We start from the raw sequence: 26,897 nt of genomic DNA, 5'->3' as shown, positions 1-26,897 counted from the left end.
CACGCTAATGTGTTGCTCAACATCCCATATTTGCCCTTCAGTTTATGCTTAGGTATGGTTTAAAACTAAATAATTAACAACTGCTGAAATACCTGTTGACCAATAAGAGGTCAACAGGTATTGTTGCTGTTGCCCAGCCAGCGACCTCTGCCTCCTACAATGAGCAACTTCCTAGGAAAGATAGATCCTAAAGGGTAAAAATGCTTGCAAACATCTCCAAATGCTTTGTAACAACGCTGGAGACTGTAAAATGTTTTATGCAAAGCAAGGTCAGTGGGAAGAGGCACATTGTTGATACAATAAAAAGAATTATAAAATTACTTAAGCTTCTCCTACAAACCATGTTTAACTTTTATCCCTAAACCATCACTACAGTACAATACTACTGTTACAGTACTGTAAGTTCTTTTAAAACCTATTAATTTATTCTTTGCATATAATAATTCAATTAGGTTACCTGTTATACTCCTGTCAGATTTATAAAATTATTTTTTTGTACATTTTTTACTGAATACAATTTTGCTGAGATAACCTACATTGTCTGACATGCCATGAAATCCTTTCAACACCACTATCAGGGAGACATGTTAACTCCTCCTAGTCATCCCAATGCATTTCTTCACGAACTCCTACACAGCTACTGACAGGATTCTATCAACCCAAGCTTCTGTAGCTGGAGAGAACTGCAAATTAGCTTAAATCCTTTCATATATACCAGAGCCTTTCAAATTGTTTACCTCCAGGAGTGTCTTAAGGGGCTAGGAAATTAAAGACTTGCCTAAGGAACCGTTTTCCCTTATTTGAAGAAAACTAATACATAAGCACAAACCCAGTATGGTGTAAAATAAGTAAAAATCCTCACACAGGCTACTGTGATAAAATTTCCATAAGATTAACATGAGAACTGTTTTTTTTCAACAGTACGTATTGTGGCAGACAGTATCAAGAATAATCAGGAAAATGTGTCTAAAAGAAGTACCACAAAGATCGCCTTCATCAGATCCATCAGGACAATCTCTTCTCCCATTGCAGAGCTTCTCAGGCTGTAGGCAGATGGAGGTATCATTAGCACAAGGGTATTTTGGTGGTCCACACATATAGCCCTCGCAATTATCCTCATCAGACTGATCCTCACAATCAATATCGCCATCACATAGCCACGCTTTGCTAATGCATCTCCCTTGGAGAAAAGAGACAATAAACACAGGAAATCAGACTGGGAGCAAACTTTAGAAAAAACTTTCAGCAACATTACACAGATTTTTTTTTTTTTAATAGTTTTCTATTAATAGTACTTTCCTCTTAGATGAACAGAAAGAAACCAACTTGTACTTGAAGCATCATCCACATCAGTGTTTACAGTCTAATTTTCCAAACAACTTCAACCCTAATTATTTTTACACTGAACAGAACTGCATACAAGCGGGACATATCCTCATAACCTGTTAAATATACCAAATTATACTAAAGTGTTTTAATTTTTTTTTTTAGTTTCTGCTTTTCTTCACTTCTCTTTCTTTACCTTCTAACTCCAACAGCCTTCCATAGGAGCAATGGTTCAATACATGACTTTCTATTAGCATGGCATTGAGAAAGAAAAATCTTTCTAGGAAGTATACACAATACATTCCCAGATTATGTCAGATAAATGTTCAGCTTTTAGACAAAACAACTACAACAGATGAAACTTTGTACCTTATTTCAGTTTTACCAAACCAGGGTTCAGATTGTTTCCTTCACTCCTCAAAAGGGGGAGGGGAGGAAATTTCCACTTTTGTGCTGACCATGAATGTTTAGAGGTGCAAGACAGTCTCTTGATTAAGAAAGGAGTTATGATCTTTAAAAAACATACAGGTATTAAATTAGAATCACCCAAGTCAGGGATTTCCATAGGTGAAAAATAACCAAGATTGTGAACGTAGGTGTGTGTGGTGTGTGCTCCTGTCCCAAACGGTTTTTCAACTTTCAAGCATAAACTTGTGACTCGCTAACTACAACCAGTAGGGGCTACTTGCAAATTTTGATAACACTTGGACTGAACATAAGTGGCATGTACTTTACTCTCCAATGAATAAAGAGACAACAGGTAGAACCACGAGTTCGGAAGCTGATCTTGCACTGTATTTCTGCCTGAGAAAATCAGGCTGGAATGGGAGAACGAAGATCCTGTCTGGATCTGTCGACAGCAATGCTGGTGGATGCCCAGTGAGTGATTGGTGATGCCTGAGACTGGTAACTGCAAACTTGCACAGCATGAACTCACACAACTTTCTGCCCAACCTTCCCAGTTCAGCAGCAATCTTCCCAGTAGGAAATCAAGACTTATTATGACTTTGTGGGGGAAGCAAGCGAGTGACAGTGTGAAACAACATAAAACCCTAACCTTTTCGGTTCTTTACTACACCTTCAGTGTCAAATCTGCTACAGGCTGTCTTTTACTCTGGATCGTCCATGACGCGGTTCAATATAAAACCACCTCAGCAGAGATTCTATATGACTGTCCACACAACATAGCAACTCTCCCTAACCATAACTCTACTGTCTGCCATAATGCAGTAGCAGATTTCAATTTCCTTTAAAAGAAATATCTGCTTAAGATTAGCGTCATGGTTTTCTTTTGATATTTTCTCTTCTTGTAATGGGAAGGGTGCCACTGTCCTCACAGTATGACAACCATGTAAAATAAATGAAACAAGACCAATGAAAAAAATACGTTCCTGCAGCATCTCACAAGGCAAATGTGAGACTGCCTTCACCTTTGGTGAAGAAAAGCAAGAAATGCAAAATCACCTGGAAAACTTAAACAGGGGATGGTGCCAATTAGAATGAAAAGCTTTCACCAGTTTCTATACTGGAAAAAGTCCCAAATATCCTACATTGAAAAGACAGAATCTCATTGACACAGGGAAACAAATTCACACGCATTATATGTATGCAGTTCATCATTAAATGCAATCACAAGTGTTTCAAAAAAGCGTCCATATTGGTTATTATCTTGAAATGATCATTGATTTTATATATTATTATAACACAGCAATAGAATGGAAGCTAATGAAAAACACTAACGTCAAGCAAACTAACCAGATCTCAGAATAAATTGATGTTGCTTCCAGTAGAGCTCTTAATCTGTTTTTTAATCTTTTATACATACAAATATTTACAGAGCAAATCAGTTTTCCTGCCTTTCTCTTACCTTAATGAAGATACATTTTATAATAAAAGATTAATCTTCCACTATGATAGCTATGACATGTTCTTAAGCAGAATATACTTTCAAGGAATTAATCTTTGCCAAAGTTCTAGAGATAGACTTAATTAAGTATTATGACTGTCTTGAAACCATACTTAAAATTCAGTGATATTATTTATTGCTTCTTATTGAAATTCACACTTTGGGTTTCCAGGAACCTTTTTAGTAAGATTTCATCACAAATTAATCGCTTCAATGGATGTATCCGTTCTTTTCCATAGCTCTTTTGAGTAACATGAAGATATACATGTAAAGTAGTGAATCAGAAGCTCTGAAGCAACAAGTATGTGAGAAAGCCAGATCCAAATGCTTCTCCAACATTTATTTCCAAGTAACAGTAAGTACAACTCATTAACTTTTTGTATGTTGTGTAATCTTTGTTGGGATACTGAGCCCAGGAAGTTTTTTTGACAGATTATACATCCAATTGTAGGAAAACTACTTTGGCGGAGTGTTAATTGCTTTCAGTTTCCTCTTACAGGTACTCCTTACTGCCTAAAGCTGTAATGCCTTCCTGACCTATAGAATGGACTCAGTCTCATCCCTATCAAAATGGAAGAACATTCTAATCAGACACATTTAACAAAATGTGACGTTCAATGATCTTGTTTTGTAGAACAAACCTGAGACTGTTTTGTTTCAAGAACATGGCTATTTCTGGTATTTAAAAGCTTTTAGTAGAAAGCAGATTTTTATAAATGTCTCCTGAATGAGACAGAGGAAAAAATTTCAGGGCCTAAAGTAGACAGCGGTTACCACAGAAAACAATGATAACATGAACTGAGGATAAGAACAGTATTGGAGCAACATATATAATTTTCTAATTTATTTGCTTTGGTGGTTTCTTTTAATTTAAATTTTTAATGTCAACTGTGTTCACCCCTCCAGTCAGAAATTTCATCAGTCTGAATGATCACTATGTTCAAAAAGGTTATTAAAGTAGTTGTACAAGATGTGGAGCTCTAAAGATCTAAAAGTGAGAGAGGAGAGGGAGCAGGGAGGGAACAAGCGGACGCAGCACTGGTAAACCCACCTTATGACTGATACCCTTTTCATCCACCCTTTGAACTCCTCCATGCTTCCCATTCTTGTGTTCTTACTAAGTCTTCCCCTCTTCCAAAATTCCTTTCATGCCATATCTCTCCACATTAACCCTTTCCTTCTCATCAGCCCTCACATAAGCTGTAGGGCAGCCCTACCAATTTCCTCATCTTCTTTCTCAAAAACACGTCATTCCCATCCTTCCTTAGTATCAACATCTCTCCATACATACTTGTATCTTGACTTACGCTCCCCATCCAGACAGGACTATTGCTGCTGCCCTCTTCCAGTATCACTGCAACAATCACCCCTTGACTTTATTTCCTCTCTATGTGCATTCTCTATTTTCCACTCCAAAGAAATCCCACTTCTTCTCTCATCATTTTTTCTTTATGTCCAGTATATTATTAATGCGTGAGGAAAAAAGAAGTACAAACTAATAGTCCACAGGGTAGCATTAAAAATGGTAAGATATAGAATGAACTGTTTCTTGAAAGAAACACAAAAAGCAGTAAGTATTATAAATATACAACACAGTTTAGATCTACTGCTTATGAAACTGAAATATTCATGGCTCTTTTGCATTTGTCTTCACAGAAGTACTTGATTACGATCATTAGAGTAATTGGATGACTTTTTAAGTGAGATTGCACAGATTCTGCTCTTGGTGCAGTACTACTAACTGCAAAGTAGGAAGATGGAATAAAAAGGATAGATTTATGTACATTAAACTGAGTTGAAGTACATGCCTGTAATAATTTTTGGAGGACAGAATCAGAATTTAAAGTAGGAAGTTGGATCTTAGTATAATCTAATTTAGTCTCGTCTAATTTAAAAGAAGTCTAATCTAATTTAAAAGCAGAAAATAACTAGCTAGAAGCAGCCCAACAGTAGTCAATCTCAATCAGGTAGTTATTGCATCTCATATCCTACTGCTGCACAAACTCTAGTATATTTTCCATCACACATCACCACAACCAACCATGTGATGTTCTTGAAAAAATTAGAAATGTCATTCCGAAATCTGTCAACTCAAGTCCGCTGCAGCATTTTGGCTGACTTTGGATACCACACCTCAAGAACCGCACAGGTTGGACAGTTCCAGTAAGACCAACAAAAACACTAAAGGTTTAAAAATAGAAAATACAAATATAAGACATGCAAAAGAAAAAGAAAAGTATTTTTTTATCTAACAAAAATGTGGCTAAGGAGACATATGACAGAAGTTTTTCAATATTCAGAAGATTTTTATATGAGCAAAAACATGAAAACAATCAACTAAGCTTGTAGCAAAGATTCAGATGACTTATTAGGAAAAAAATGTTCAACTATTAAGTAAGTTCTTAAAAGACATATATATAAGTTACTGAATACCCTCTATTGGATGTTCTTAAGTGCATATCAGAAAATGGGCTGGATACAATGGTTTCTAGAGACAACCATCACTCTAAGCAGAAAACCACCTTTGGCTGAAGGCTGACAAAAGCTGCATTTGCAACATGACACACATGCCTGTGGCATTGTGACAGATTAACCAGAGCCACTGAAAAATACAATAGGGAAAGACCCTGCAGTTCCTATTTACAGCCATAAAACAAAAAAAAGAAGTAAGCAAAATAGTGGGCCGTAACATTTCGCTATTACTGTTCTTACCAACTGTCTCTTCCCTCCAGGTGTATTGGCTGTTTCACCTCCCCACACACACAGATTCCTACCCAGACCCACACACACAGATTCCTACCCAGACCCACACACACAGATTCCTACCCAGACCCACACACACAGATTCCTACCCAGACCCATATTTTGTATTAGGAAATCAGATGTCACAATCTAGCAATGGATAAGGGGAGAATTAGCCACTTGCTCCTCACCTGACCAATTCTCATAAATGTGGAAGCCAGACAGCATTATTTCTTTAGAATAATCCAGAAGGAATACGATGTTTAGTCTGAAAACTGAAAGGATCATGACAGAAACTATTTCTTATAAACCCATTCCTCATATGTCCCACCATATGGAATTAAACTGAAAAGTAGCTAAACACAAATTTGCTTTTGCTGTTTTCTGTTCCGTTGCATTACCAACATGCCTCCTCCTGAACAGCAATCTTGTTCCTTCCAGGACTGATGGAAGGAAAATAGTGAAAGAAAAAAATTAGGGATGAAACTGTCACAACTGATTCCTAAAGAGATGATTCCATACAACCAAGCAGCATGATTGTATCTTCGTCTAAATCAAAGCCATATACCTTTGAATTTAGCAAGTGTTTGATGAAAATATTTTTGTATTATATGTGCAGTATTTGTATGTGCAGCTAGAGAAGTCACATTTCATCCTTCATCCGGTAAACTGAGATAATGCCCTCCTTGCAATATGACTGTAAACAGAGGAAAGCGCAGAATGAGGCAGCATAGTTTGAGACCTTTTCCCCATTTAAGCACTAGGAAAAAGACAGTACCAGGAAGAAATGAACTTCCTGTGTCAGGGTTTCTATCAGTCTATTTCAGGCAACAGACCGTTCTATTAAAAGCAAATAATCCCTTTTTACTTATTTAAGCTATTTCATTTAACTGCTACTTGTCCTATGCATCTCTATGGAAACTGTAAGAACACAAAAGGCAATGTTTTGATTAAACAAAGTTCAGTATTCCATGTTTATTTATCCGGACATTATGATTTCTATAACTTTAAAACCCAAGTAGTAGTAAACCTCCAAGCATTTCTAAGAGGATCATAAAGTAGTTCACGTATTAAAAATGAACTCTCTGTTCAGAATGTATCCATAGACGTTCACAAATACTTTTGGACAGAGCTCGCATAACTAGGCTGCAACTTTTATCGTGCTTAGCATGATAATGGTATGTACACAGGCATTAGAATGGATTCTCCTTTCCTGTAATAATTAGACTTGCCTAATGGCAATAATATTACTACTACTTATATCCTGAACTAAATTTTGCTTTTATTTTACCCCCAATATTTCATTAAGCTTTGAAGAAACTGGAAAAAGATTAATACAATACTGACATATATTAATTTCTTCCTTAACTAGACTGTGTCTTGAGAAAATGTTCCATCTAAGCACTATTTTGCCAAAATATCCTCATGTAAAGATTGTCGCATTCTTTTCACATTTTTTAATGAAGTATACTTAGCAAAATTTTATTTCAAGCATTCTCAAAGAACGTATTTTTCTTCCAATGTTGCGGTTCAAATTTCCAGTGCTGTATTTTTAATTCTTTGAAGTCTTCTACCTAATTACTTCATACCATTTCAATCAACTCACTTGTAGGGCCAAAGAGGGAAAATAGAAGGAAATACTTGGACTTTGAAATACTACTAAATGCTACATTTAAGTATTTGGTTTGTTGTACTATCACACAGAACATTTTTAGCTTTAAGTAATCTAAAACTCAACTATTTTATATTGTAAATCAGAAAACAGGTTACAGAAGTATATTGATATTATTTTTCTGGTAAAAGTACAGTAAGTAACATCACCTCAGAAGTATTAAACATTAAAAGCATTATTCAAATAACAGGTATGTGATCAAATCTCACAGACAGACACAGATACACTGAGTAAATGAGAGCAAAACATATCCGCAAGCATATACCTGTACTCTTGCAGGAGAACTTTGTTTTTTCATCACATAGCCGTATAGTTCCATTACAGCCCTTTTCATCACTACCATCTTCACAGTCCTTTTCTCCATCACAGCGCCACAACTCAGGAACACAGTTCCCATCAGGACTGCACTGAAATTCCTTCCCATTGCATCTTCCAGGGGAGGGAGTTTCTTAGAAAAATAAGAATTACATTGAAGAACTTGCTTATGTAAGTTTTTTTTTTCCATGTCAAGTCTACAATGACTTAGAATCCCCCTTCCCAACCAAAGCCAAAAATCAGAGTCCCCAAGTATAACACTCAAAACTCACTAATCCTTTCTAACTCAGCACTCCAACAAGAGCTCTAGACAAGCTCTTTCTTATCCTGCTCACTCCCTTCACTCTCCCCTCCGCTGCAGGCTCAAGGTAAATACCAATTTATTTTTTTTTTTGCACAGCTTTCAGACAAGAATTAATTTAGAGATGTAAGGAGCACCAAGACTGATGAAGTTTTTCCTGGTGTTTCGTAAGCCCTGCCTCTCACCCTCAAGCTATGGTCCCTCCTTCTCTTTCATTCTCCTCTTTTTTCCAACAAGGTCCATCTCCTATTTGACAAAACATGAAAGGTCATATCTTTGCTCTACTGACGCAAGAGTTCTGGACCCAACAGCTGCCTGGCTTGGACTACTCCAGCACTGGCAGACTGATTGTAGCCTTTCTGAATTCCATAGCAATGAACTTCAGTTCAGTACAGCTATAGAATCAGTCTTGAATGTTTCAAAACGTAACAAAAACTTGATTTCAATTATTCATCACGTACATAATTCTCTAAGTATTTTCTAGATGATAAATGTATACATTCCTGTTTATAAAAATGAATTTAAATAAATTCTTATAGGACTTCCTGTAAATATATGGTTTATTTTATTAAAATTTGCTCCGTTTTTTCCCCAAATAATCTGTATTCTTGCATCCTATTGTAAATATAGCAAAGACAAGTTGCTGGACCAGTGTACATCACATAGCAGAGCAAGACACAGAAGACGTATGAACTGAAAATAACTGTGGTATTTCAGAGAGAGGTGCAGATCCCAACATAACATGGTATTGTATGAAAAAGGAGAGCTCTGAGATAAATGTGAACAGGGGGAAAATGGAGTAGTTCAGTTCCAGACCAAATTATTTGGATACGGATAAAAAAATAATAATAACTTATATAAATATATAAAAATTAAGGACTTTACTCACGCACAGCATTCTGCTAATTCATCTATTTGTATGAGGTTTGCAACTAGATTTAGAATATAAACTCTTGAGAAAGAACCAATAAAATCATGTACAACTACTTTGTTCTGGAAAAATCACTATGAGAACAACATGAGAGAAAAATATTCCCTCATTCTTATCTGAGTATTCTTTATCCTCTGCTACAAGCATCCTCCTCTTCTCTCTCCACCCAAATAAATAAATACGTGTTGCATTTAAACAGGACTGTAGTTTGTTAAAACATTTTTATGGTTTAGTAACACTATTAAAAAAAAAAAAACCAAAACAAACTACCAGAACGGAAACTTGGATCACACAAAAACGAGAGTGTGACTGCATAAAACCCCCAGAAAATATAAACACTAACTTAGGGAATTCTGCTTACTACCTCTTTATCTAGGCAGCATGCATCTCTGTAAAAGGAAAAATATCACATTTAGCATAATTGAGGATAGTAAAACTACAAAACCGATCTCAGTATAATACTCATTTTGTTTTCAAATGCATTCTTCTTCTATGCTACACTTCTGCATTATCATATTATACTTGACACATTTTCCATTCCAACCATTACCAAGGTTAAAAGCGTTTTCTCTTTTTCCATTGACTGAAGAAGGGTCCTCTGTATTTATAATAAACTATGCTATTTATAATAAACTATGCTCTGTGTTTATAAGTATTAAAACGTGGGAAGAAAAAAAATGAATGCTGACCTTCCTTGCTGCAGTTTGTTTTGGTTTCATCACTGAAATCTCCACAGTCGTTGTCACCATCACAGGCCCAGTGGTCTGGGATACATCTACCATTAGAACACCTGAACTGATCAGCAGAACACGAGTGAATACAGCCCTGTTCATCACTTCCATCACCACAGTCGTCATCTGCAAATATTAATATTTTTATTATTTTAAAAGATAAAAAAGGTGAATAGAAGATGTGAAGAGAAAAAGATATCTCCAAAAAAGCAGGAGAAAAATAACATGCAGCAAAATAGTATGTTTACTGTAACAGGCATATGGTAAAATTATTTCTAATGCAAGTAATTCTTTAATTTACCAACAGCACTTGACTCTGTCATTTTGGACAGTCTACCCTCTTGCACTTATTCAGTTATTCAATCACAGACACCAGCGAGCATGAGAAGGCTGTAGATTTTCTTCATTTCTTTAGTCGTGTGTAACCACACAGGCTTCCAAACACAGTTAACTGTTAGCTTCCAAACTGTTAACTTAGACAGTTAAGCACAGACACACACAGAGAGCTTCATATAAAACAAAATTAAAACCCGACATCAGAATTTCTTTTCAGAATTCAGTATCACAAATATTGCTTCCGTGTACTTGCAACAGAGCAAGGTGGAGAAAGACAGCAACACATAAACAAGGATGGAATGTAGTTTCTCATTACTCCAGTGTTGTAGTCATTACCACAATCTTAAGACAATTCCCATAATTTGATTGTGATTGCCAAGGGAGGGAAAAGATAAATAAGTTAGGTAAACACTGAAGGGTCTCCTTGCATAGGATTTCAGGAAGCACATTGTGATAATTTGGGAAATCTGTCCATTTTACAGCTATGAATTCCTGTCAGCCTCTTAAAATTACAGTAATATCAAATATTGCAGTGGATGAAGAAGCAACCCAACATATTAGGACTCGCAGACACCACTCCCATATCACGAGCTCTGAGAGAAGATTAATTTGAACAGTTGTCATTCAAATATGTTCTCTTTCAGGCAAAAGAAATAACTTCATTACAAAGTCTTCCTAGCCTTCACTCTTCAGGCATGCTATTTATTAATTTGAACTTGCCTACAAACAATAGAAAAAATCAGACACTTTGGCCACTGGAACTATTTTGCTCTCTAAAAGTAGAAAATACTTTCATGAGCACAAGCTTAGCTTTTTTTTTTTTTTTTAGTAATGAAAGTTTGTCACAATTCATTCTACAAAATATACTATTTGTATCTATTACCATATCCACTGCATCATTCCTTAAATGAAGTGTATTATTGTTGCTCTCTAGGTCAGGTCAATAATTTAAAAATACTATATTTATTCTCTGAGCATTTACAAGCCAAACTAGCAACATCAGTCTTAGAAGAAAAGAGTGAGTATCAAAGCAATATTTATGTAATATCTACCATATTCATTTTAGATATAGAACACTTGACACTTGCCTGAATCACAAAGCCATTTGCTGCTAATGCATCTTCCATTTTTACATATAAATTGAGTTAGTGGCTCACACGTTGGGAATTCTGTGAAAGTGTTCAAAAAGAAACAAAAACAATTTAATGTATATCCTCTTTAGTAATATTCTTCCACCCTCCGATATGCTTAAGCTACACAAGTGTATTGTATCAAACATTTGCACATGCCAGATACTTAATCTGGAGAGGAGAAAAAGGGGGAGACACCAAAAAGTGAGAATAAAAAGGCTTTTAACTGTAAACTCCGGTCCAAACCCCATCCTTCCTCAACACAGACCACTGAAATGCATTACTCTGTGCTATATAACATGATCCTATATTCACATCAGACCATGGCTATCTTTGCCACTAAACATGCTAATATTTACGACTATATTATATATTATGACTATATATTATAGTCTGATGACTGATACAAACCATATTTTTAATGTGTTTATTTATATTAAAAAGTTCTCTGACGGCCATAACACTGGCAGTAAAAGACAGGAAATGCGAGACTATAAAATGAGAAGGCCAAATACAAAGCAAAAGAACAGTCAGGACATAAAGTTGCCGTACACTGACATAATAAAATCCAAAAGTAAAGTGTCAGTATTTACAATCATTTCCTTTAAGCATTCCAGTAAAACTACTAGAAAACTGAGACAATATAATTCATAAATACTCATCTATATTAGAGATTGTTTTATAATTGTCCAATATGCATTCAGGACCAGTCTGGATGGGGGGATCACCTCTTCTACCTCTGCACACAACAGAACTTACTTGATATGAAGCACGGCAATTAGAAGTCTACCTTAACACTATTCTCCTTTTTAAACATATATTGACTTTATTTTGATGTAGATTTTATTAAACGCTACCTCTTTTGAAGTAACAGATCAGATATCAATTACTGTCAATACAAAATCAGCTGTCTTTATTTCTGGTTTATATCACTATTAGAAGAAAAAGGAAAAAAGCAATAAGAAATATGGCAACAGAAAGCAGGTGAATATTCCAGGAAAAACACCAGCTATTTACATGTAAAAATCTCGGATGTAGTTATAGAAGGAGATTTTGAGAATTACATATGGACTTAAGAAGTAACAATGTAAACTCAACTAATGGGTCAGGAATAATTCAAAATTAAACAAACTTAAGGGATTACATATAAACATAATTTACTGATTGGATCCTACATGTTGCCTCCCATAGATTCTCTGGTAATTGAGGTCCTGGAGATTTATGTTTATGGAACACAAGGCATCATGGCATCAACCCATGACTTTCATTTATGCATTTTCTTTCTATTTTCTTTCTCACTCTCCACTGCAAGTGCTTTGTGGGTATTGATGTTTTTGCAGAAAAAAAAAAAAATTGTTATCAGTAGTAGAACTTTAATAACTCTACTGAAAGGGTTTAAAATGGTAAGATGTTCAAAAAAGGCACCAAAAAAAGCTAATGTTTTATCAACTACATTGCTTTCATAGTTTGATTTTGATTAACAAAAAAATATATTTTTATAACAGTGAATCAAGTTAGAATATCAGCTATATCTGAGAAAAATACAGGTCTAACTACTAAGTATCCTAACAAGTACACTTTAGATGTTAATTTTTTTTTGCGCACAATGTGTCAGTTCATGTTCACACGGCTCATGCTACTAAAATAATCAGTCAGCATTCTTTCTTGAAAACTCTTGATAAGTAATTTCAGAAACCTATCCCATTACATTGCAACACACTTACCAATTCATATGAGTAATTCAAATATCACAAATATAACCTTGTAACCAGGGAACGCCCTGACACAATAGTTTGCAGACAGCTCATTGACCCCTTTGCTCTCAGCAGTTACCTAGTTACCTGTGACCTCCCAAACAGATGCAGGCAGTCATGCTGACTTATAAAAACCTTAATTGTTTGGAAGCAGCTGATTAGAGAGAGAGCACCTCCCTGTGCAATATCTCCGTAAAGCAGCAATCAGCAGAGCTGCTGATACTCTCTCATGATATAACCAAGAATGACTAATTTTTTTCTGGAACATACAACATCAAAACATCCTCCTGTTCAGACTTGAAACAGTCTGATTTTATTGACATCTGGAATATGCTGAAGAGACCCATGTGAAGAGGTATGTAGAAGAGATAAATATCAACTTTTGATGGTAACAGTATTTGATAATGGGCTGTAAATTAGAAAAGTGTTAAGTTGACTGATCTGCATATTTGGTATTGCAAATAAAAACTCATTAATAGAAAATGCAGCCTTTACTTTGGGTTTATTTATTAATCAAATATATTATATTTGCAATTTCAGAAAGAATATTATCAGTTCGTCTAAAAACAAAAAGGCCCGCCTTTTTCTATCCATCAGTTCATGTGAAAAGAGATCCTTATACATTTAACTTATTAAAGAATAATTTTACTTTTCTTCCCCAAAAGAAAATTTGCTTACCACAGGATGTCATTTCATCGGTTTCATCTCCACAGTCATCCTCCCTGTCACACAGCCACGATGTCGGAATACAGCGTCCATTCCCACAAGAAAATTGGTCAACCTGACACGTTCTTGCTGTCAAGACAAAACACTCCAAAAATGCAAGGAAATGGACTAAATCTGTTGGGTGTCTCAGTGCGTGTCTGCATCTAGAAGTTTCAAGTCTGGAGGGCACATCCTGGGCTGCTGCTCCTTGTACCTCATCTGACTAAACATCATTCACCTGCTTTGATTTCAGAAAAAATTGAGGCCACCTGCAGGACTGTGTTCTACCCCTGTTATGTAGAATTCCTAGTGGTTTCTTCAACATAGAACTTCATGTTCTCATATAGGTAATTATACAAGAGTAGGTGGTAGAAGAGCACTAATGTTTGGTAAAATAACACTAGTGCTAGAGTTGAAATAAAAAAAATCAAGGCTTAAAAAGGTCCAACTTACAATTGGAAAATTAACAAATTGTATTTCATAACATGAACAATGATCTAGTGAGATTCATATTTACACAGAAAAATGGTACTACAGCATGGGTGTGATGTGCCTGGCCTCACTGCTCTTAGAATCTGTGCCTTTGCAAATGTGCAACTGTAATGATCCATTAAAGGAAAGGATGTATGTCTTCTGAAGAAATAAAGATCACTAAGAGAAATCATGCTATGTAACTACATAAATTACTTTGAGAGCTGATGAACAGCTTCAATAAAAATATAACATAAAACTGACATTACTTATTTTGTGTATTCTAAATGTGAACCCATAACTACAATGCCAGTGTTAGTGACACAAATTTTGTTTCCAAATTTAAGCTTTTAGAGTTCATCTATATGTGACTCCACACTTTAAAAAAATGAGACATCAGAAACCTCAATAATCAAAAGAATATTCCTTCATCTGCTATTCTCAATTTTCCTTTTTTTCCTGGAAATAGCCCAAAATACAATAGAAGAATAGAAGTTTGAAATATTTTAAAGTAGTGGTTTTTTAAACATGAATAGTGTTTGCCACTGAATAAAAAAAAAAAAAAAGAAAAAAAAATACAAAATTCAACCCGGAGCCAACTGACATAGGAATGCAAATACAGTCTTCAACAAGCAAACCACTGAATATCAAAGGATATCACTATTTATTAGAATCCACATTAATACCATAGAGGTAATATGGACACTCTAGGTCTGCATTTGCACCAGAGAGCTTTTAGCCAAACCAAACATGTAACAAAGTGAACAGGTTACTACACATAAAAATTTAAACCAAGGAAAATGAGTTCAGGGAATATTGTAATACACAAGGTATGCTATCTATCACTGCAGTTTTAAACGGTCATCAGCTTATTGATGTCTATTGATATTTTGTACATCACATATTTAATGACTGCTTAGTCATTAATACTCTGCTGATTAGCACTAAACATCACTTCCATACACGCAAACGGCAGACTTGGAACTCCATGATTTATTGCAGTGGAATAAGTAAACAATCTTCACCTTGGTATTTCCTTAAAAATCCACTATACAGTTAATAACTTACAAATGAAAACTATTTCAAGCTCCCAAGGGGAAACTGAATAGCTAGTTATGCTTTTGTCAGCATAAAATAAAATTTACTCATGACATGACACTCATCGCAGCATGTTAACAAACAAAATCCTAACTGCCAAAAAAGATTTAGCAGGGACAAGTTTGTACCTAAGCAGTGCTTTGACAGTCAACCCACATGGACAGATTAAGTGCTGAATTACTTTGGAAAGCACAGTCAAGCACAAAGATTAAGCAAAATATAATTTATATTCCAGCCTTAGCAACATCAAAATCTGAATTAATTTAAAATGGCAATAATCAGATTACTAGTAGCAGACTGCTTCAGTTCAGTTCAAAGCAGTCTCGAACCGTTTATAAAACTGGAGTTAGAGAACTTCTATGCACAACCAAGTAAAATTTTTACCTGCACAGGTTTTATTTGATTCATCTTCGTTATTACCACAATCATTAGCTCCATCACAAAGCCACCTCTTGGGAATGCAGCGATTATTTTGGCACTTAAACTGATCATCAGGACAACTATGATTGACTGGGGAGAAAAAAAGAGGAAATAATCGGAGAAAACCAGCTGAAAATAATACATTAAATGGCATTCCCTGGTGATGTAGTTAGTATGATTATCTTGTATAGATAATGACTGTAATATAAAAATTGTTCAGCAAACCAGTCAATTAAAAAATATTGCAGTACTTCGATCATAAATTAAGCAATACATAGTAAAGATTCTCCTATCATACTAGTGTCAATACGGAGATTGTCCTCTATTAACTACGAGGTGATAAAAGGTAGCAGTATTTTACAATGTTATTTCATTGAAGAAAAATATCCTCAATCTCACTTTATCAATGTGACAAAGTTTGCAAACTGAAGTGCATATAAACAAAACACCAAAAGGGGACAGATGCAAGTTGCTATGTGCATATCCAAAATATTATACCACAGTGAGAAGGGATTTGGGAAGGTTATAAAATGCTTCTAAACTGATGCACATTACTGTCAATGGCCACACATAGATCTGCTGTTTACTTACCATGAAATTGTAGGTGTCAAGAAGTGAAATATGCAACACTGTAAAACTGACAAAAAAATCTGGTATTCAAGAGCGAACAAGGTATCTGAAAAACGTGTTTTTGCTAGCTACCAAGTGTCATGGGAAGGATGGAGTTATGTAAATACTATTGGCCTGCTCTTGCAACTGTAGTAAGTATATATGTTCTGCTTCTTTTGTGCTAATAACAGGGTCTATTATTAGCAGCTTGCTAATTTTGATCTACACAAGAGCAGTAAACTATACACAGTCTCAAATGCTGGCTCAAAAATAATCTCAAGGTATTTTCCACCTACTCAGCCATCCACAGTCTCTTCTTTTAAAGTTTAACATATATCTGGAAACAAATGGTATTTAAAATGAAAGGATGTCTTGCAGGCTTATCCTTGACATTTCAGTAGCTTTTATCTTTGACCTTTCTACCTATTCTTCCTATTGAAAACAACACAGAGCAAGTGTGGTATCAACAGCACATGAACCCTTCACGAGTGCTTTGTGCGGAGGGTGCAAGAATATTGGAAGTAAAGATTAATTAATAATCTGAGCAGAACAGCATTTCAAGTCTCATAATAATTATGAAGCAACATAATTTGTGATGTGACTGGAGAACCGTATCATTCACGTAATAAAATTAAAGACTTTTTTTTAACCTTAGTTCAATACTAGACAGATACTGTTTTAAATGGTAGTTAAGTTTTTCCTTATATATATTTACTAACATGTTGTGTGCATGTTCTATTCATGATTGCAAACATTTCAGACTAAGTCAAAAAGAACTATTGAAGTTACTATAGCAACTACTGAAAAGAGATCACTTTTATCATACTGGCCACTTAAACTATATATCACATACAATTTTGGGACCAGATTACGATTTCATTTATATCTGTATAAATCCTTTGAGAATTACAAGCTTTGGTCAATGAATTGGTCTAAATTACAATAATTTAAATGAAAATCAAGTCAACTCAGAAAATCTTTTGGCATTCTCACTGTCTTTATTAGTTGAGCTCCTTATTTTAGTGTAAGAAACTGGTATTAAAACAGAATATCAGTAAGCACTAGAATTCATAACTGGACAAATGTTTTGAAAAGAATTAGGACTGAAATCTGTAATGACTACTACATGGAGCTATCAAAATACATAAATGCAGGAAAAAAGAAAAACTGGCTCTGTAACAGCCATACAGAAAAAGACTGAGGCATTATGGGGGATCACAAGCTCAGTGTGTACCAGCAACATCAGGCCACTGCGATGCAGAAAAGATTTACCCAGGGATGTACAAACAGGACTATCATCCCTCACAACCACATTCCTTCAGCCTGATCAGCTTCACAAAGGCCTCGGCAGAAGTATCTACGTCCAGTTTTGGACACTGAACCCCAAAGGATCTTGGCAAAGTTCAGAAAAGAGCAATGAAACCTAAAACCCCCATAATCTACTGGAAAAAAAAAAGGAGAACAGATTAGAGTTGTTTTTTCTCAGAGAGATAAAAATGAGAGACTACGATAAGAGTTTTCAGACACATAGAACAATGCTGCACAGAAGAGTGTATCAGTTCTTCATGTCTACATTTGATAGGGAAAAATGTATTTTCATTTCAGTAAAAAAGATTTGGTTTAGAGAAATGATCTAATAATAGAAGTGGGAAGCACTGTGACAAACTGAGTATGGAAAGGAATTTTCACTGCTGCAACTCTAATTTTATAGCAGGCTATCTAAGTATCCTCCAGGAAAGACACAGATACATGATGGGATGTTTTCTTTTCATTTCAACATCAAGACTCCTCTACAGAAAAAAACCCAAACAACCCAGCTCTAGTAAAGCTGTATTTCTAAAGACAAAGTACAACTAATTTAAAATTGGAAGTGTGTGTGTTTGGGTTGTTTTTTTGTTGTTGGCTGGTTTTGTTTTGCTTTGGATATTTTGGTGGGGTTTTTGTGGCATAGTGGGGTTTTTTGATGGATTTTTTGTTTGTTTTTTAAACAAATACATTAGAGAATCACAGAAATGTTGAAGGTTGGAGGGGACCTGTTGAGATCACCTAGGCTAATCCCCTGCTCAAGCAGTGCCAACTAGAGCAGGTTTCTCAGGACTGTGCCCATATGAGTTTTTGAGTACCTCCACAGATAGAAACGCCACCTCTCTGGGCAATCTACTCCAGTGTTTGACTACGCTCACAATAAAAAAGTGTTTTCTTGTGTTCAGATAAAATTTCATGCTTTTCAGTTTGTGTCTGTTAGCTCTTGTCCTGCCAGTGAGAAGAGCCTGGCTCCCTGTTCCTCATTCCTTCCCATCAGGTATTTATCCACATCAGTAAGATCCCTCCTGAGCCTTCCCTTCCCCACAGACTGAACAGTCCCAGCTCTCCCAACTTCTGGGACAGATTTGCCAGTCCGTTAGCCATTTTAGTGGTCTTTTGCTGGACTCAATCCAGTTAATCCCTATATTTCTCATGCTGGGCAGCTCGGAGCCAGGCACAGTCCTCCACATATGACCTCATCAGGGCTGAGCAGAGGGGAAGGATCACTTCCCTCAACATGACAGTTACGCTTTTCCTAAAGCAGCCCGGGATGCTCCTGGCCGCCTTTGGCATGAGGGGCACTGCTGGGTAATGGTCAGCTTGTTGCCCACCAGGACCTCAAGGTCCTTGTCTGCAAAGCTCCTTTCTAGCTGGGTGGCTACCAGTATATACTGATGCCTGGAATTATTCCACCTCTAAATGACTGCACATTCATCTGGTGCATGAGCCACTCTTCCCAGGTTGGAATCACCCACAAACTTGCTGAGTTTGCACTCTGTCCAAGTCATTACTGGAGAGAAGTACACTGTTAGTGACTTAGCTCCAACCGGACATCGTGCCACTGATGACAAGCCCCAAAGTCTGGCTGTTTAGGTAGTTTCCAATCCACCTCACTGCCACTTACCTAACCCATCATTGTCAGCTTGTTTGCAAGGATGTTATGGCAGACAGTGTCAAAAGCCCTACTAAACTTGAGATAAACAATATCCACTGTTTTTTCCTCATCCACCAACTAGTCACATCCTTGTAGAAGGCTACGAGGTTGGCTAACCACGACCTCCCCTTTGTAAATCCATGCTGACTACTCCAAATCACTTTCTTGTCCTTCATGTCTTTGGAAATGGTTTCCAGGACTAATAGCTCCATTGCTTTCCTTAGAGGTTGAGGGAAGGCTGGATTAGAGCTATTCTGAGGCCCTTTCTGACCTGAATTAGCCTGTGACCCATATAAAAAAGTGCAACAGTGGGGAAAAAAAGCAAAAAACCCCAATGTTTAAATAATCAGAATTGATGATGTCAAAACCAAAAGATGACTGCTCTTGTACTATGCTGCGAAATGAGCACACAAGTGTCATTTGAAAGGACTACTATTATTACATGCAGGAAAAGAAGAAAAAGAAACATCTACATGAATGACTTCAGGATTATCACTTTGGTTTGCCTCCCCTCAGACTTACACCGTTTTGTTTCAAATTTTTAAAATAAAGTATGAAGTGTGGGTTAAAAATGTAAAAGCATACATACAGCAAATTTCAGAATGCTCGTCGCTGCCGTCCAGACAGTCATCGTCCCCATCACAGCGCCAGCGATCCTGGATACAACGCTTATTGTTACACTGAAACTGTTCAGCTTTGCACAACTGCGGTAGCACTTCTCCGTGTTTAACTAGGAAAAATAGCCAAGAAGCACATCTATTTTATCAGCTTGATACATACAGAATGCAATACTACCTCTACATAAATAGATATAAATTCTTGTTATCACTCTTCAGAACATTTTTTAGTAAACTTTGCATATTTGAGGTAATTCCACCTGAAGCCTGTAGCAGCATGCATATCTGAGTGTATGGTTGAAGTAATATATTTTTAATAAATGGAAGAACTCAGAACAGAATGGCACTCAAACTGGTTTTTAAATTGGTGCTTCGTTGAAAGTGTAAAAATACCAGTTTAAAATATTGCAATGCCTCATCAACAGTGAAAAGAAAACATTCTTACAGATACAGACCAAATTCTGGTGCACATTAAAGGGCTAGAAAATGATTACTGAAAAGCTGATTCTTGTATCCAAGCAACAACTCAAACACCTGCATTATGCACTGGTACAGACTCGGCAAAGAAGAAAGGATAAAATTCTGCTGAGGTAGAATTAAGCACCAAGCTACTAGCTTATTGATAAATCCAGACAGATACATTTCCCAACATGAGGTTCAGAATCCTTAATGTGTAAATACATCAAATCACTCTATGACCCTGTGAGGAACATCAAAGTCCTTGGAAAAAGCCAGGCAATGAAGTGTGTTGGGCGAAAAAGCAGGAAACCTGCTTCATTCAGATCTGAAAGTGTTTAACCTCTCTTCCTAATGCTTACATTCCATCTTACCAGTGAGAAGTCCACCTTCCAGTATTTTCTGCTAAAAAGAAAAATAGTTTTCTTTAGCAACAGTGATGGCTCTGGCAGCCATGCATTTGGGTCAAATTCAAGGTAATTGCAAGTTCAATAGTGCTCATCACGTTATGAAATAATCCTTAAGCTTTACTCATCTCTACTAGGCTTATTGCTGGAGACCTATGTAAAGTTTTACACACTACACTTAAAGAAATAGACCAATGAGATTAAAAAAAAAAAACAACCAAAAACCAAAAAAAAAACCAACCAGAGAATTTAGAGTAAGTTACAAATATCAAGTCTAAACACTCAAAAAATATCTGTATTATCTGATGAGTTATTCTTTTTAATTGAAAATCCCACACTTTATTACTCTTTTTTTAAAAAAAAATTAATTAGCATTTTAATGAAGATATTCAAGGTAGAGATTTAAGAAAAAGACAGTGAAATTTGTGTAGTCTGTGTCAGGACCTATTATATACAAATCTATCTGCTTGACATAATTTATGAACAGTTTCAGCATGAACATTTTCTATGCCAGATTTGAATTTAAGATACTTAGTCCATATAATAATCTGAAACCAGTTTTTATAGATTTAATCACAACATTTTCTGGTATTTCTGATATTCTTTAAAAGAGGTCAGCACAATATTTAAGTGCTTTATCATATCAGACATTCTGAAATATTTTCCAATGCATTTTATCCTCAAATAATTGTGGATATTGTGTGTACTTAATATTTTGTATTTTTTGAAAAATCTTTATTTAATAAACTGTCTTCAATTAGACTCTTTATTCAAGGAATATTTCTTTTATCTTATAGAACCGCCAAAAGGCCCTAGGAGACCACACTTTCTTGGTTTATTTTCAGATTTGACTTGATCCCTTAACAGTAGTATCAACTCAAGATACTCTTTAAAGATCTTACTCGTGCAGGTTGTACTGTTTTCCTCCAAAAGCTGATTATCAGCACAGGCACAAACTCTGCCTCCAGGAATGGCTAAACAAAGAGTGCTGCAGCCTCCATTATTAACACGACATGCATTATCACCTGTGAAAATAAAAAAACCAACTTTAACACTAACAGCCATGCTAGAACTAGGAGATGTTTTTGTTGGAATGTAAGCACAAGAAGAATTTTTTACAATTTTCCTCTCATTTTAGGGACATGTTATTCTCAGTTTGGTTACTACAGGTTATTAACATTTAAACAATTTTAGTTACAGGTTGCAATAATCTGTAAGAACAGAAAAAAAAAACCCTACACCATCAGCTCACAATATTCTATCTCCCTTTATGAGAGGAACAAATATTACAAATACTTAATATGACACAGCTACAGGTATGTAGCAGTTTTAAAAAATTAAACAGTATATAAACGAATGTTCTGAAGTATATTGGCATTTGCACATGTTAAAAAATATGACTACAAATGCAGACTAAGAAAAAAGGAAACAGAAATTAAAAGTATAATGAGATCCATAGCAGATAGAATACAAGGCAGATATTCCATTACTCTTTTCTGAACACATCTGCTATTTCTCTGCCTTCTTCTTCTGTGTTATTGTTTCTTCCCAAAAGCTGTACGCTGTTCACATGAAGATACTGACAGCTGTCAGGTGTTTTCATCATCTACCAAGGACTGCTGCACCCTCACTACCTCAACTCCTTAGGCAAGCAGACTTAAAACAGAAGCCCACTGAAGCAAATGCTATGATTTCCGTTTGCGTCATTTTGGTCATGACCTAATTGCTTTGATATGAAATGCCGAGGACATTCAGCCTCTCCTGATCAAAGCTCTGTTAATTTTCCGTGTTGATGATACCTGACTACCATCAAGCAAGCTATAAACCTTCATTTCTGCTAAAACTTTCAATTAAAACTACTTTTTTCATCTTCCTGTCCTAGTAAAAAGCAGGTGTTCCTTCCTTTGCTCCTCATTTCCAGGTGTACAAAGCATTCATCAGCTTCCCAGATTTGAACAGACTCTGCACAATTGCCTCTCCTCAAAGCACTACCGCTTCTCCTTTCATAGAAAATATAATATTAAGTTCTCATAGAGGTAGCTGTGGACATGTATATGAAACTGTCCTGTCAGAGCTGTACCTGCACGTGCAGGGAAACAGTTCCAAATTATCAAAGAAACATCAGATAACCAGCAAATAATTGAAGATTTTGAATATTTTAAAATTTTAAGATGTGCCTCAATAGGTCTTACAACACAGACCTTGAGCATTTCATAATAATCTACTCCTAGACTTTTTTCTGACCTACCATACATCACTTTTCAGAAGTAAATGTGTCTACAGTCCATTAATACCCCACTGAACTTCCAAATAAATTTGTGGAAAGTAATTAATACAGAATGCTGTGGGAAGTTGCTGTGGTCATTGTACTTTCATTGGGCAGGGTGTGAGGGAGACGGCAAGAACACACTTGTATAATCAGGGAAATATGGAAGTCTCTATGAAGTGTGAGGGCTGGATCACAATCAGAGCAGTTCCAACTTAGACTGGGTGCCTAAAATACTTTATTGGATCTTGACTTCATATTTTAGACTATGACCTAAAACTTTGTTCAAAAATTAACTCCTTTATTATGCCTATGCACACCAAAACCCAAATATGAACAAAAGTAAGAGCAAGAGATGTATGTGCATCTAAATCTTGGAAAACCTCAGGTACAATATTGCCTCGGAAAAGGTAGCCTTGAAACTCTCTACATCTTTACAGGGCTATCCATTACACAAATAAAAGAACATCAGTAAAACAACATTTAAGAAGATAGAAGCAGCTGCAAAAACAAACAAAACAAAATATAACCTTCAAAAGTGAATCCAAAATTATAGACTACAAGTCAAGAAAATTTGCAGTTATTTAATTAAAGAATATACATGATTTTGTCAGATCCCTAAAAAAGAATAAGGCTATAGAAAAAAAAAAAAGACTATTTAAGATAAATATAGAAAACACTTTGATCTAGTGTTTTATTTATTTTAAGTTTGCGTTGGGCTTCAGAATCATTGTGGGTTTTCAAAGTCAACTGGTCCATCTTGAAGATGAAAAGTTCCTACTTAACTTCATAATTGTGACGACAAACTACAGCACAGTAGGTTATTTGCTAAGTAAGTGATAAAAGAGAGAATGACGACAAGGAAAATACAAGTACCAAGAGTTAAAGCAACAAGATCCTAGATAAAAAAAGTTTATAAAGTGAGCTTTAAGGAAGTCTTCAGCCTGAAGGTGCAATGAGATCTTCAGTCCTATCAATCTCACTGAAGAGACTCCTAGGCTAAAATGTCTCCTGAAATACAGTGCAACAACCAGGTTAAGTCTCTTTATTGAGTAGAGTATGGAACTTGTTTAGCTACCAAGTATTTATGAGCTTAAATTTCCTCAACTGCTGTTCATAACAGCTATTTCATATGGGTGTTCTTAAAATATTCCCAAAATTTTAAAACTACTTTCAAAGCCATTATCATACTTTTCATTATTTTGCCAGCTTTCAAAACAGCTGCTGCCCTGCCACTTGCATATGATTAAATTAGGCTGGTTCCATTTTAGTTTGCTAAAAAATTAGTGAGATATAAAACAACATATTTGCATCTTGGTCATCATTGTCAGAAAAAAAAAACACATTATGGAAACCATATACATTTGTTTAATCTTCTCATTTAAAAGATACATTGAAGTATTTATTGCTGCTTAGTAATCATTGTACTTCTGTGTTTTTGTGAGTATTCATTTATGTTTGTACCTTCCCTTAAACCTAACCTCAAGAACTGCTAAAGCTGTGCTATCCTACTTTGAGGATCATACTACATATATGAAAAGCAGCAGCTCTTCTTTGCACCTGATGAGTTAAAATATCAACTGATTTCCAAAAAGGCTATTTTAACAGCTGGAAATAGACTTACACAATAATTAATTACATATCAATGGCAATCTCCCTTTTCACAGCCATGGAAATACCCACAGGCCTTGGCAGGTTCAGATGCTGATTGTAAATCCAACTCCTATAATTAACACGCTTCGTGCCACCTCCCCATTTTTTAAGGTATTCCTGACGCATAGAAACCTGAAGACTATGCCTAAGAAAGTACGATGAATTCTAATCTCTAAAAGCAAGGAAAAAAAAAAAAAGGTTCCTCTGCAAGAAGATCATGCCTCATGAGATACTAAGACAGTGAAAAACACCTTTTCTTAAGGAGAGACCAAAAGAAGCTTAGTGTTGCTACCCATAGTACTAAGCAAAACAGGATTGGCAAAGTCAAGTATCCCGTAAAAGACATCCTAATAAAAATGCCAAGTCTCAATTTAACTATGCCCAAATGAATTGATGTGATTTCTGCTTGTGTAGACAGGACCAATCACAGCAGCATCAAAACAGTAACCTCAAAATATCAGAGCCAAATGTTTCCAAGGCACATGCGCATAAGCTATGAACTATAACTCATACCATAAAATGAACTACTATAATTTTCTCTGTACCACGTGATTCAGCCTTGATCTTGCTCTTTTTAGAGGCAGCACACCAAAAAAAAAAAGGGGAGGGGGGAAGAAAAAAAAAAATTCACTTTCTTTAAAATGAATGCTTATGCTCCTTTGAGGACAGTGCAAGATCAACCTCACTGAGCATGACAAAAAGGGAAGATCCTAAAGGCTGCCATTACGTTACAAAATTGCAATTGCAATTTCAAACAAAGAATGCATTAATGAGCCAAATCCTCTTTCTCAAGGTTGAAGCTCATTCAGCTAAAAATATCTAAGAGGTAATATTTCAGTCTTCTATCTCTGGTGTTAGCTTATTTGGAAGCTAATAGCAACTGCATTCATTTTCAAATTTCCCTTTTTTCTAAAAACAAAGAAACTTTCTGAGTACTGAATAAAGCAGCAGAAGTATTTAAAGCAATCACCACATCCTCTCTTAGCAGATACAGTTCAAAGTATTCTAAAATTTGGCCAACTTGAAGTTACATTTGAGGGCAGATCTGGCCTTTAAAAAAAAAAAAAACCCAAACCCAGCAAAAAAACCCAAACACACTGTGTTTTTACATGATACTAGAAGACAGAGTCCCCGGTAAAGCACCTGTGATAAGAGACATGCTGTTACAATGACCTTGACACAGTAGAGTACTACACATACTACAGTTTGCGTTAGGTATTGAAAATTTAGATCTTAGAATATCAGACAAGAGAAACTTTCAGCATTGCCTCCATGCTCATAAAACTAATTACAAGTTGGCTGTCTGCACCTCAGCTCTCCATAATCAAGTATGAATCTCAATGGCTTTCCCTAGGAAAGCCTACCTACCATCTAAAAATATTATTGAGCAGGAAAGGGAAGATTTCACATTAACCTGTTATCAAGAAAATCACTAAGCTTTTCAGTAGGGCCTCAGATGGTTAAGTGAGACATTGTAAAAAGTGGTTTTCCCAAGGAAAAACAAACTGGAAGATGTTCTTTTAAATAAAGAAGAAGTCTTTGTCCTCTCCAAGGGATATGAACTACATATCCAAGTCCTCAAATATAGTAAATTTTAAAATGAAACATAAAATTAAACAACCCTATAGATGCATATATTACATGCCAAGTAATTTGCCTATGCACATATGCACTTCCCGTTTGGCATCATTTTGAAAAAAAAAAAAAAGTGTTCCTTCCTTTTGTAAATGACCAGTTGTTTTTCTTTGTGGATTAGACAGAAGAAAACCAACAAAAACATTCTTAGTAAGTGTGGTATCTAAAACCTCTGAAATAAACCTCTGCAAAATATTTAGCCACCATATATAGGGAAAATATTCATTATACTTTCTTTTCACATATGCATGTATCAATTTTCTATACAGAAACAGAAATGTATATATTTTTTTTCATTTGGCATATAGATATATGCCTATAACAAATATGCCAAATATTTTCTATCTAGGAATGTTACATATTTTTACTAATGTTTCGATTCTATCCATTCTGTACCAGTTTTGTCAGTTGCTCTCCAAGCCATTAATTGATGTCAAATGAGAGAGACACAGTCAAA

General features: G+C 35.7%; 1 protein-coding gene across 1 annotated transcript in view; it reads right to left on the bottom strand.

Annotated features, from left to right (window-relative positions):
- The window catches only part of LRP1B (LDL receptor related protein 1B), a 575,621-nt gene that overhangs the window by 244,691 nt on the left and 304,033 nt on the right, over positions 1-26,897 (bottom strand). Inside the window, exons 15-22 of the mRNA XM_074145610.1 lie at positions 21,789-21,911; positions 19,996-20,136; positions 15,803-15,928; positions 13,823-13,939; positions 11,349-11,429; positions 9,883-10,050; positions 7,912-8,094; positions 980-1,180 (exon numbers count right to left, since the gene is read on the bottom strand). Coding sequence (XP_074001711.1) covers positions 980-1,180; positions 7,912-8,094; positions 9,883-10,050; positions 11,349-11,429; positions 13,823-13,939; positions 15,803-15,928; positions 19,996-20,136; positions 21,789-21,911 — 1,140 coding nt within the window. The remainder of the gene's footprint in view (positions 1-979; positions 1,181-7,911; positions 8,095-9,882; positions 10,051-11,348; positions 11,430-13,822; positions 13,940-15,802; positions 15,929-19,995; positions 20,137-21,788; positions 21,912-26,897) is intronic.

This window comes from Numenius arquata, chromosome 3 (genome assembly GCF_964106895.1).
Source record: "Numenius arquata chromosome 3, bNumArq3.hap1.1, whole genome shotgun sequence".
Taxonomy (NCBI): domain Eukaryota; kingdom Metazoa; phylum Chordata; class Aves; order Charadriiformes; family Scolopacidae; genus Numenius; species Numenius arquata.
This window is presented reverse-complemented; position numbering and strand designations above follow the sequence as displayed.